General features: G+C 31.6%; 1 protein-coding gene and 1 long non-coding RNA gene across 3 annotated transcripts in view; one reads left to right on the top strand and one right to left on the bottom strand.

Annotated features, from left to right (window-relative positions):
• Positions 1-3,583: 3,583 nt before the first annotated feature.
• The window catches only part of LOC117166994, a 9,247-nt gene continuing 1,703 nt past the window's right edge, over positions 3,584-11,127 (bottom strand). The window contains exons 2-3 of the long non-coding RNA XR_004466343.1: positions 5,047-5,249; positions 3,584-4,197 (exon numbers count right to left, since the gene is read on the bottom strand). This is a non-coding gene — a long non-coding RNA (uncharacterized LOC117166994). The remainder of the gene's footprint in view (positions 4,198-5,046; positions 5,250-11,127) is intronic.
• LOC117166987 (transcriptional coactivator YAP1-like) lies at positions 4,198-10,359 on the top strand. 2 transcript variants are annotated; one of them, XR_004466342.1, is made up of 6 exons: positions 4,198-4,265; positions 4,629-4,849; positions 6,802-6,986; positions 7,132-7,322; positions 7,561-7,646; positions 9,867-10,359. XR_004466342.1 is itself a non-coding variant. In XM_033351508.1 (6 exons), the coding sequence occupies exons 1-6, from the start codon at positions 4,255-4,257 to the stop codon at positions 9,960-9,962; spliced, it is 786 nt and encodes a 261-aa protein (XP_033207399.1). In that variant the 5' UTR covers positions 4,202-4,254; the 3' UTR covers positions 9,963-10,359. The 2 variants fall into 2 exon arrangements, 1 of the variants encoding a protein (XP_033207399.1); XM_033351508.1 differs by having other exon boundaries at positions 4,202-4,265; positions 7,132-7,318.

The following is an 11,127-nucleotide window of genomic DNA, read 5'->3' as shown; positions in this document are numbered from 1 at the left end:
ACTCGAAAAGCTTTGGAAAATGGTTCACAAAAAAAATAGGCACGAAAAATCACGTTTTTTTTTGTTTAAACTGCATTTTGGAATAATAAATAAATTTTTTGAGGAATTTCATTGGCACCGTCGGAAAGAGGAGATATCAAGCAATAAAAATATATGTGTCTCAATTTTTTCTAGTGTCGTATAGTCTAGTTATTGGCCGTTGAAAAGCAGTGTCCCGGTAGTGGCGTTTTGGCCGTTTAAGGGTCAAGTTCAAGCATTCAATATTGTACAGGTGTGAACTATTGTTTTGTATTGTCTAAACCGTTCAAATATCAAATAAAAGGCCTTCAATATTCTTTAATTTCAAATTGTAAACCTGAAAAGTGAAAAAGTTTAAAATTAAATCTCATATTAATGCTGGAAACAAGTGTTAGAACTTTTATATTTAAATTTGGAACCTTTAGATTAAACAATTAAATCATGTAAAATTTAATTATTATAGAAAAAGTTCATAATTGCATAATTTACAGTCCGCTGTCTGAATAGTGCCGTTTATCCTCATATTTGCTCGATTGCACATCCCATCATCGCGCTATCGTTTCGAGCGCCGTCATTGCAATCCACTATCTGAATAGTGCCACTCAAATAAATGTACGGACATAGACTACGTACTGGATTAATGCTTTATAGTACATATAATGATTAATCAAATACTTACCGAATCAATGCGTTTACAAAAATGGCTCGTTTTTGTGGAATGAAAATCGCAACAACAAAAAAACATACAAATTTATACACTGCGTACTTGCGGGGGGGGAAAAGAAAACTGACGAGCGACAGGAAGAGCGGACGCGATTTCGATGGCGCTTTCACGTGCTAAGAGTGAGGGAAGCTGAGTTCCACGAAAAATACTCCCCTACTAGTCCAAGTCCGACATTATTCGGACAGCGGACTGTATCCAGTTGCTACTTATATTTTTTAAAGTTCAAGAATTTCAGTTACATTTCGGGCTTGTAATTTGAAATAGTAACTTTGTTCCATTACATTCTGTACAGTTTTAAAAGATTAATTTTTTGAAGTCTTCAATATTATAAAGTGTTTAATTTGAAACATTTTCAATCAGTTAACAGTGCCTATTTATGAATCTACGCACTTGAAATTAGTTAAAAATGGTAAATAATGTATCAAGCTTCTATGCGCCATTTAAATCGATTAACTATTAAAAGCTTTTGACTTGAAAGAGTACAATTAGCAACGATTTTTCAATTATTATTAATTTTTGAATAGCTTATTTTATTTTTTAAATATTTAATTTATTTATATTCAATTTTTAAAACTTGTAATTTTGTATTACTAATAAGTTTAAAAATGTATTTAAAATATAAGTAATGCCTGAAAAATAAAAAATGTTTAAAGTAAAGAGCTTTACGATTATGCAGTATAAACTGAATGATTTCATAATTAAAAATCTTCCAAATTGAACTTTTAAATTCTAAAGAATTTCTAGTTGAACTTAATAAAAATCGTATAATTTCATGTAATGTCAAGTTAGTTACATTCTAAGCGATGAGAAATATTGTTTACAAGATATTGTAAAAATTCGCGGTCAAAAAATAAATTCACTGCTCTCTCCTGGCTTTTTCCTATCTAAAAAAATTTCCTTTAATTTTTCAACCTCCCTTGTCCAGCGGCCACCATGCGCATTTGATATTAGCATAGCTTTTCTGTACAGAACCTATACATTTTTCAGTAAATCCCGCGGAATTACTAGTAGTTAAACAAATTTGCGAATATTTGTTGTGAAAGTTACACATTTTTTATTTAAAGTTCATATTAAAATTAGCAAATTAGTAGGTATGTTAAGCTGACGCAACCACATCTTCGAATCGAGTAAAATCCTATCTCATAATTAAGGGCTCGTTTAATGCTAATTTAATGCCCTAGTGCCAAATTTAATGCTGCATTACTTAAAAAAAAAACAGGGATTACGCTAGCTTAACGTTAAGCTGGCGAAACCCCATGTGAAATAAATGTTAAAATGAGTTCTGTCATATCACATAATTAAGGGCTCATTTAATGCTTATTTAATGCCCCATTGCCAAATTTAATGCACCACTATTCTTTTAACCTGGGGTTACGCTAGCTTAACGTTAAGCTGACGGAACCCCATGTGAAATAAACGTCGAATGAGTTCTATTCAATCACATAATTAAAGGATTATTTATTGCTCTTCAAAACCACCAAAAATTATTTTCCAAAAGTCACCCCTAATACTGAAAACCTGCTCTTAATATAAATTATGCACCAATTTTAAATCTGATCATACTATAATTATGGGCTCATTTAATGCTCATTTAATGCCCCATTGCCAAATTTAATGCTCCGCTATTAAAAAAAAAAAAAACACGGGGGTTACGCTAGCTTAACGTTAAGCTGACGGAACCCCATGTGAAATAAATGTTTAATCGAGTGCTATCGTATCACATCTTTAATGGCTCATTTAATGCTCTCCAAAACCACCAAAAATTATTTTCCAAAAGCCACCCCTAATACTGAAAAACCACCCTAAATATAAATTATGCACAAATTGTAAATCTGATTATACTATAATTAAGAGCTCATTTAATTCTCATTTAATGCCCCATTGCCAAATCTAATGCTCCACTATTTTTTTGTAACCGGGGGTTTCGCTAGCTTAATGTTAAGCTGATGGAACCCCATGGAAAATAAACGTTGAATCGAGTTCTGTCCTATCACAGGATGAAAGGCTTATTTAATACTTTCTAAAACCACGAAATATTATTTTCCAAAAGCCACCCCTAATACTGAAAAACCACCCTTAATATAAATTGTAAATCTGTCCAAACTATAATTATGGACTCATTTAATGCCCAATAGCCAAATTTAATGCTTATTCACTATTTTTTTCAAACCGGGGGTTACGTCAGCTTACCGTTAAGCCAGAGTAGCATCTGGTTTTTAATAGTAAGTGAGCCCTTAATTATTTTCTAAATTCGAACCAGTAAGAGACGTAGATATAACTAAAATCTGTAAGGATTTTCGCTGAAAATGATTGATCTCAATAATTGAAGTTTAGACAGTATGCGGTATTTAAAAAAGTTAAGAGTCCATACTTGCCTTATTTTCGCGTATCGCCTTAGCGTTCAGCCAGCATAATCCCTTTTTTTCAAAAACAGCGGATTATAATTGTTTTAAAGACATAAAATTAACCTTTAATGAGCCCTCAAATGTGATATGAACAGATTTACAATTTGTGAATAATTTATATTAAGCCCTAAATTATGGTATGGTCGGATTTACAATTTGTGCATAATTTATATTTAGGGTGGTTTTTCAGTATTAGGGGTTGTTTTTGGAAAATAATTTTTAATGGTTTTGGAAAGCATTAAATGAGCCTTCAACTATGCGATACGATAGAACTCGATTCAACGTTTATTTCGCATGGGGTTCCGTCAGCTCAACATTAAGCTAGCGTAACCCCCGGTTACAAAAAATAGTGGAGCATTAAATTTGGGAATGGGGCATTAAATTCGCATTAAATGAGCCCTTAATTATGTGATATGACAGAACTCGATTTAACATTTATTTCACATGGGTTCCGCCAGCTTAACGTTAAGCTAGCGGAACCCCTGGTTTTTTTTTAAATAATGCAGCATTAAATTTGGCAATAAGGCATTAAATTAGCATTAAATAAGCTCTTAATTGTTTGATAGGTTTCAACTCGATTCGAAGATGTGGTTACGTCAGCTTAACATATCTCAAATTTGTTTTTCTATTCGGTTGTCTATTTGTTTCTCTACTTGGAGAAATTACAGAGAATTAGAATAATGTATCTAATTCTATCGATTTTATTCGAATTTATAGAGGTTTTAAATTTTTAAATAGAGGTTTTAATTTTTGGTTGATATCTAAATAGGTTAATTTCCGTTTTAAAAAAGTTTCACTTCTGTCAAACACACATTTTGCAGTTGAAAAATCCGTCCTTATGAGGATGCTGATGAGCAGACACTAAATTTGGCGTGCATAAATGTTAGTCGAAATGTACTCGAGACAGGAATAGGAATGGAGAAAGATTGTTTTGCAGGCCATGTGTGACGTCAGAGTTCAAATATATACGACAGTGGCCACAGTGCAATGGCACATGGTGATGCCAGACTAGTTTTCTTCACAGAGCTTACTAATCCAATGTCCCTGCATCTGGAAAAGCGCTTAATTTAATCCTAAATTAGAAAGGAGATCATTAAGAATATCTTTATGAGGAAAAGGTCGTTCAGCCGACTGGATAACAAATACGAATATTTTAACCGCGAATAAAAATAGCTAACTTCACCGATTGTCAGTCACGAGAATTTTCTGTATTGTCATAAACTTTCTCATGTGTGTGTTTTTTTTTTATCAGAAAAGAAGTATAGCTGCCAGATAAAGTAACATAATTTCACTAAAAATTAATTAAAATTAATAAATTATTTATTTATAATGAATTTAATATTGGCTAAAGACTTAACACACTATTTGGTTTACCCAAATCTTGACCATCAACACTTAGTTATAAAGTTTTATATAAAAGTAACTATAATTTTATTGCAATGCATTTGGCCATGAAACTAAAGAGTTTTTTTCATTTCCAGTCATCTGACGAGGACCACAACATGGGAGGATCCGCGAAAAACAGCAGCAGCCGTGAGTGTTGCAGCCGTTGCAGCAGCGGTAGAAAGCGGAAAAACTGCTACGGCTAGCAGCACTCTTGGCCCTCTTCCCGATGGGTGGGAGCAAGCAAGAACTTCCGAGGGTGAAATTTATTTTATAAACCATCAGACCCGCACCACCTCCTGGTTTGACCCAAGGATTCGTAAGTTCTTTCAATTTTATTACGTGTACTGGTACTTAATGATGTTTTTTTTAAACTATACATTTATTATTTTTTATAAAACTTGACAATGACAATGACCATCCATTAATTCTAAAATTCGAAAACGAACTCTCGAAAAATGTCGGTGACTGCAATTATAATTATTTTAGAGTAGATAAATTTATATTTTTGCTGACCTTTAATTGTTGTTATGGGTTGTCATAGGTCGCTGTTTCTGCCATTGAAAGTTACTAGATTTTTGTTGCCGGTAGCAACTTTTGTTATAAGCTATCGGTTTTCATTGATAATATTGACTGCTCCTATGGCTGGTTTTTGTGTCTAGGGGTTGTTATCGATCTTGTCATAGGTCTTCTCTATTTGTTTATTCACTAAATTTTCACTGAAAATAAGAAAAAAGTAACATTTTTTACATTTATATCACCTTAAATCAATGCATGGGGGAATCACAGGAAACAAAATATTTGCTTGTTAATCAATTTAATTCTAGCAAACAAATTTGACAAACAAATCAGTAAATAGTGTTATTATCAGTAACAGCATTATTTTTATTAATAATTTATGAATTACTTTTAATCACAAAAATATTTAAAAAGTTCACAATGGTTAAACAATGGTTATTGTTGACTTTTTAAATAGTTTTGTGACTAGAAGTCATTCTTACAATAATAATTTAAATGTAAATCTATACATTTAAGTCTATACGTCCAGGCACAAGTTCCGCCACCTTCCTTCTTCCACCTCCTACTTCTCCTTACCAGGCATGTAGGATTAGACTCGACCATGTTATAAATGTACGGACTGTTCGGATGTTTAGACTCGGCCTAATTAAAATTAGTTTCAGTGCAAAAAACAAACATTTTTTTTTTCTAGGCGTAACTACCAAAATTTCACATTTTTTTATAAGAATTGTAATTGTTATATTTTAGCAAATATTATCAAACCTATATGTGGGCGTCCGCATGAAAAAGGCACTTATGGCCGGTAGTTTAGGCGATATTTCGCAGCTCATACTTATTATTTTTGGGTTTGGGTGGAGAGGATACTGAGACCTACACTGAATTAATTGGGACTATACTCATATCCGAATAGTAAGAGGTAGCAGGTGTATTTCATGTTCGAAGAAAAAATATAACATGTGCTTATGGCATTGGCCAAGTGAAAATACGTATTCTTTTCTTGAAAAACGGTTCTTCACAGTTGCGACTTCAAGAATGCCCCGGTGAAAAATTTTTTAGCAAAACCTCAAATTTAAATAGTTTGCCACAAAACCAATTTTTAACAATGGTTATTGCTAACTTTTAAATTATTTGTGTGAATAAATCTTCCTACATTAATACAAAGCAGGCTCAGCAAAAATATTGTTTTTTTTTTCTACTTGGTTTATAATAATTGAATAAACTAATAATAAAATTATTTATATTCTCTGATGGTTTTCATTGATTTAAGATGATATATAGTTTAACGAAGCAGTGAATTAAGCGTAAAAATTCGTTTAGCAAAAAAGGTAACTTTTTCATATTTTAATTTAAAATTTAGTGAATAAAGAAATAAAGACAAAAGTTCCGGGCTGGATGCTCTTCGAAACTTAATGCACTTCATTTTTTTTTTTTTTTTAATTGAATGTTGGACCAAAATAGTTGTTATTTTCCGGGCCGGAAGACAAATCTAATGTTTTGAACAAAGGCTGAAAAGTAGAAATCACAGATGACGTAAAAGATACAGAAGAAAGAAATGGAGCTTTATAACAGCAATCTCATTATAAGTTGGGGAGTTTAGTTTGAGGCAAAATTAACCAATGTATCAGCAATTTCATGAATTCAAAAGTTCGGAAACCATTGGGCTGCATGACCCTTTACTTAGTTAGACTCATAAATTACATCTGGCTAATATATGCTGAGAATGATTTTTTAATGTGATGAAAATGTTTGCAGCGTCACATCTCCAGCGAGCTCCCACATCTGGAGCAATGCTGCCACAAAATTGGATACAGCAACCCGGTGCAGGGGCCATTCCAAGTAATCAAACCCTTCAAGCCTGTCAACAAAAATTGCGACTGCAATCCCTTCAAATGGAGCGTGAGCGTCTTAAACAGCGTCAGCAAGAGATTATGCGCCAGGTGGGATAATTTAATAGACCTAACATATTTTCCATTGAACTCTGGTTTTTTTTTAACTGTAAAATTTAAAGAAATATGAAACCGCCAGCATTCCTCTATCTCCTAAACTTTGAATAATAATTTAATTTAAAACATTTGTTTCCAGCAAGAATTAATGATCCGGCAAAGTACGACCGATGCTGCGATGGATCCATTTTTATCCGGCATTAGTGAACAACATGCGCGTCAAGAAAGTGCAGATAGTGGTTTAGGACTTGGATCGGCGTATTCTCTACCTCATACGCCCGAGGATTTTCTCGCTAATATTGACGATAATATGGACGGCACGAGCGGTCGGTAAAAATACAGGATCCGTTAATTAGAAATTTCTATATCGCAAGTGCGCCCTAAAGATTTTAGCATGTCATTTTAAGAGTGTTGTTGTATTGATATGTATGACTTTATAATACAAATTTAAAATAATTTCTCTTTTAATTGAAGATAAAGTTCCAATTTGGAGTTAAAGAAATATTATTATTGAATTTTCATTATCGACTCCGAGGATTTATTTATCTCTAAATTTGATTTTTTGCAGACGGTGGAGCGCCGATGGAAACGCCTGATTTATCTACTTTAAGCGACAACATTGATTCAACGGACGACCTCGTGCCTTCACTTCAGGTATTTTATTTAAACTTTTATTTGAAATACACTAGAAACTATTTAAATTATCTACTTACCACAAACTATAAGAAGTTACTGAAGCTTATGTCACCATTATTTCACTAATTCTTTAAACTACTTTTACTGAAAATTTAGTAAAAACAGAGTACTTACTGTAACGTGCTTTTACTTTTGCACTGAGGAATCAGTAAAAATGTTTTTCTTTTCGAAAGTGGTTAATAGATTAAATGTCTAATTAATTAATTTAAATATGTTGTTACGTTGTTGAATCGTTATTGACAATGTCGAATATAAAATAGCTTGATTTTTCAAAATATAACCTATAAACCGCAGTATTAAGTACGCAGTGACAAGTACACATCTATTATTTTATTTGAAGATATACAGAAACATAAAGTCAATTTTCTATTATCTCATTATTTTTTTAACTAATAAGATTGTGGTTAGTAAGAACACACCACTTGAATCATCTTTTTACGTAATAGGTGTAAGTTTTTGTTTATCCGCAGAAATACATACCAAAATACATTTCATTTAAATTTTCAATATTTTTTATATTGATTTATGTTTTTGTCTTTATAACTGTTTTTTAATGTGCAAAATATGTCCTACATTAGAATGAAACGAAAACATTATTTTAGTGTTATTTCATTATAATGATATTAATTTTAAAGTCAATTAAAGTGAGACTAACGCTTAAAACCGCAGAAATTGCGACAGTTGTCCTAATTACAAATGTCGCTTTACGATCTGTTCTTGAACATTTTTTGTTTACAATGGGAAATTCTGAAGTTCTTTGCTTTAACAAAATTTCATTTCTTAGTCTTAATTTGTAACTGTTCATTTTCCAATCGAATTGTTTAAAATAAAGTTTTGAAGACTTGAGCAATTAAAATAAAAGTGTTTGTTGTTAAAAAGTTTTGATTTGTTTGCTGTAAACATAAATTAATTCAAAGATTTAATAAATTGAACTGATGTTTAAAATTGCATAATAATAAATGATTATACACAACTTTTATGATTGAAGAATTCAAAATCTATTCAAAATTAAAGGACTGTCAAAATAAAACGTTAAACATTCCATTCGCTTTAAATTGTAGTTTTTCAAATCGAAAGCCTTAATAGTTTTAAACGATTATAAATTTGGCATTGAAAATTTATCCATTATTTCCATTTCTCAAATAATAATAAATGCGTAGGCTCATAATTATACTATATTGACAAATCAAAAACGTTTTAAATTGACCAATTTTAAGTACTTATCACTTATTGATGATTTATTGCAATTATCTGTTTGAAATGCTTAATTTAAATGAGTGACCATTAAGTGACGCCTTTTATACGGAGATTCGGATCTGCGCATGTGTCGCCTGCGTAGAAAATGTAACATATTTCGGAATGATCTTCCGACAGAACCCTTGCTTATTCTTATTAAAGGTTATATGTATTGTTCATATAAATAAAATGATAAATGACCAATTTTGCTTTTTGCTCCGATGTTCTAATCCGAAAATTTATTACGCTGTGGCACGCGATTTTTAAAAATACATAGATTAACTAAACATTGTCAATAAGTGAATAAGTGAACAATAAGTGATTTCTAAAATTGTAACTAGGTTTTCATTGCATGCTACCGCTCAATTTAAGAGCATTTATTTGAAACATGTTAAATTAAAATATTTCAATTTCAAAGAATTCAAGTTTTGAACGAAGATTTAAGTTGTTTAATTTTGATGTTATCTTCTTAAAATGATGTAATTTTGAATTTTGTTTGTAATAGTTAAATTTTTGAAATTGTACACTTGAAAATTCTTATCTTATTAAGTATGTCCCATCAATTTATAAAAATTTAATTTAAAAATTTTTAAATCTACAATTTGACGGCGTTTAATTTAAAACTGTTCAATTTTTTAGAATTAAACTTCACAATTTCAATGAATTGTAGAAGATTGCTGACTTGATTTTATATTTTACCATTTTGAATGTTTTAATAATGCCTCATTTTAAAGTCCTTAGAATTAAAGTTATATGCACATCAGAACTCGTAATGTGAATATCTTTGATTTTGTTTGTATAGTTTTATGTTGAATACATACAAAAATTAATATTCTTGAATTTTATCGGTCAGCTTGCAAAATTATTCACTATTTCCCATTTTAATATTGAATGAACATTGAATTGTTTGACAGTATTTAAAAACCAAAATTTTTGTTTCAGCTTGGCGAAGAATTCACCAATGACATTCTGGATGATGTGCAGTCGCTAATAAATCCAAACACTAGTAAACCAGAAAATGTCCTGACGTGGCTGTAGTATTGGACGGTAAAATCACATTCGAAGCGTTATCGCCAATATTAAAAAAAGAAAATTTATCGAGGGATTTTAGACTTTATCCGAAAACCGTCGCTTCCATTGGGACATAAGTGCACCATAGCTCCGGGTTAAAAAGCCCATTCCACACACACAAACTCATTTATGCGTGTATGTGTGTACGCGCTTGTAAATCAAACCAAGTGTACATATCTCTGTATTCTTTCAATTGTAGCGAGAAACAACCGTGAAATCGGGAAAGAACGACAATAATTTTTCTATCTGACGAATGAATTAATAAAAACGACCCGCGCCTTCTTTCATGGTCGGTTTCAAAACATGATCACCATTATTGTAAAATCCAGCTCAATTCTGGTATCATGACATATCAGATTCAGATCGTCAGAGTTTAGAATTTGCCTTCATCGGAAACCATTTTCGGTGTGTTTATTAAACTACTGCTGAACCCCGTCTGAAAGGCTCTTTTATTTTTTAACTGCACTTTCAACGAGGCTATAAAGGCTGCCCTCTTACTCTAATTTAAGAGACTCGTGCAATTTTCACTACTGAGGTTTAGTCGACACACTGGATTGGTGCCATGCCTTAGAATTTAGATTTAGCGTTCTTTAAGATAGATTCTTTTTTACAAGGCAGCGTCGCAAACGAGACTCAAGCATTTCTTTTAAATAAGACAATTTTCGATTCCCCTTTAGGGACAAGATTTCTTTTCAGTTGATTTTTGCTGGAAAGTTCTTTCAAATTGAGAATACACACAAGAAAAATTCTGTTGAGAATTAAATGCCTTTGACTAAATGCCTTACATTTTTCGATAGAAAGGAAAAGAATTTTTACCCTCCAGGAGAGAAGATTTTTAATGTAAAATTATATACTGTATTTTAATACAGAGACGTTCATGCTCAGAATATATTTATCGAACGATGTGTATTTAAAACCCAAGTGCCTTGACTTTACAATCGCAATCGTAACAGCCGTCCATATTTTTTATCGCGTCAGCGATCGTTGAAAAGTGCGCGGCATACTTTAGACCTTTTCAACATTCGAGTATTGAAGTGTGAACGCAAAATAAATATTATATATATAAATATATACATATGTATGTATATTATATGTATGTATATATATGTATATATATATATATATTTATATA

This window comes from Belonocnema kinseyi, chromosome 1 (assembly GCF_010883055.1).
Source record: "Belonocnema kinseyi isolate 2016_QV_RU_SX_M_011 chromosome 1, B_treatae_v1, whole genome shotgun sequence".
Lineage (NCBI taxonomy): Eukaryota > Metazoa > Arthropoda > Insecta > Hymenoptera > Cynipidae > Belonocnema > Belonocnema kinseyi.
Note: the sequence above shows the minus strand (reverse complement) of the source record. Positions and strands in the feature narration are given on the sequence as shown.

Bases quoted from the DNA above. Each gene is read 5' to 3' on its own strand.
- LOC117166987 (XM_033351508.1), top strand. The intron at 7,319-7,560 runs GTCGGTAAAAAT...GATTTTTTGCAG, and splicing joins TAATATGGACGGCACGAGCG to ACGGTGGAGCGCCGATGGAA. The intron at 7,647-9,866 runs GTATTTTATTTA...TTTTTGTTTCAG, and splicing joins ACCTCGTGCCTTCACTTCAG to CTTGGCGAAGAATTCACCAA.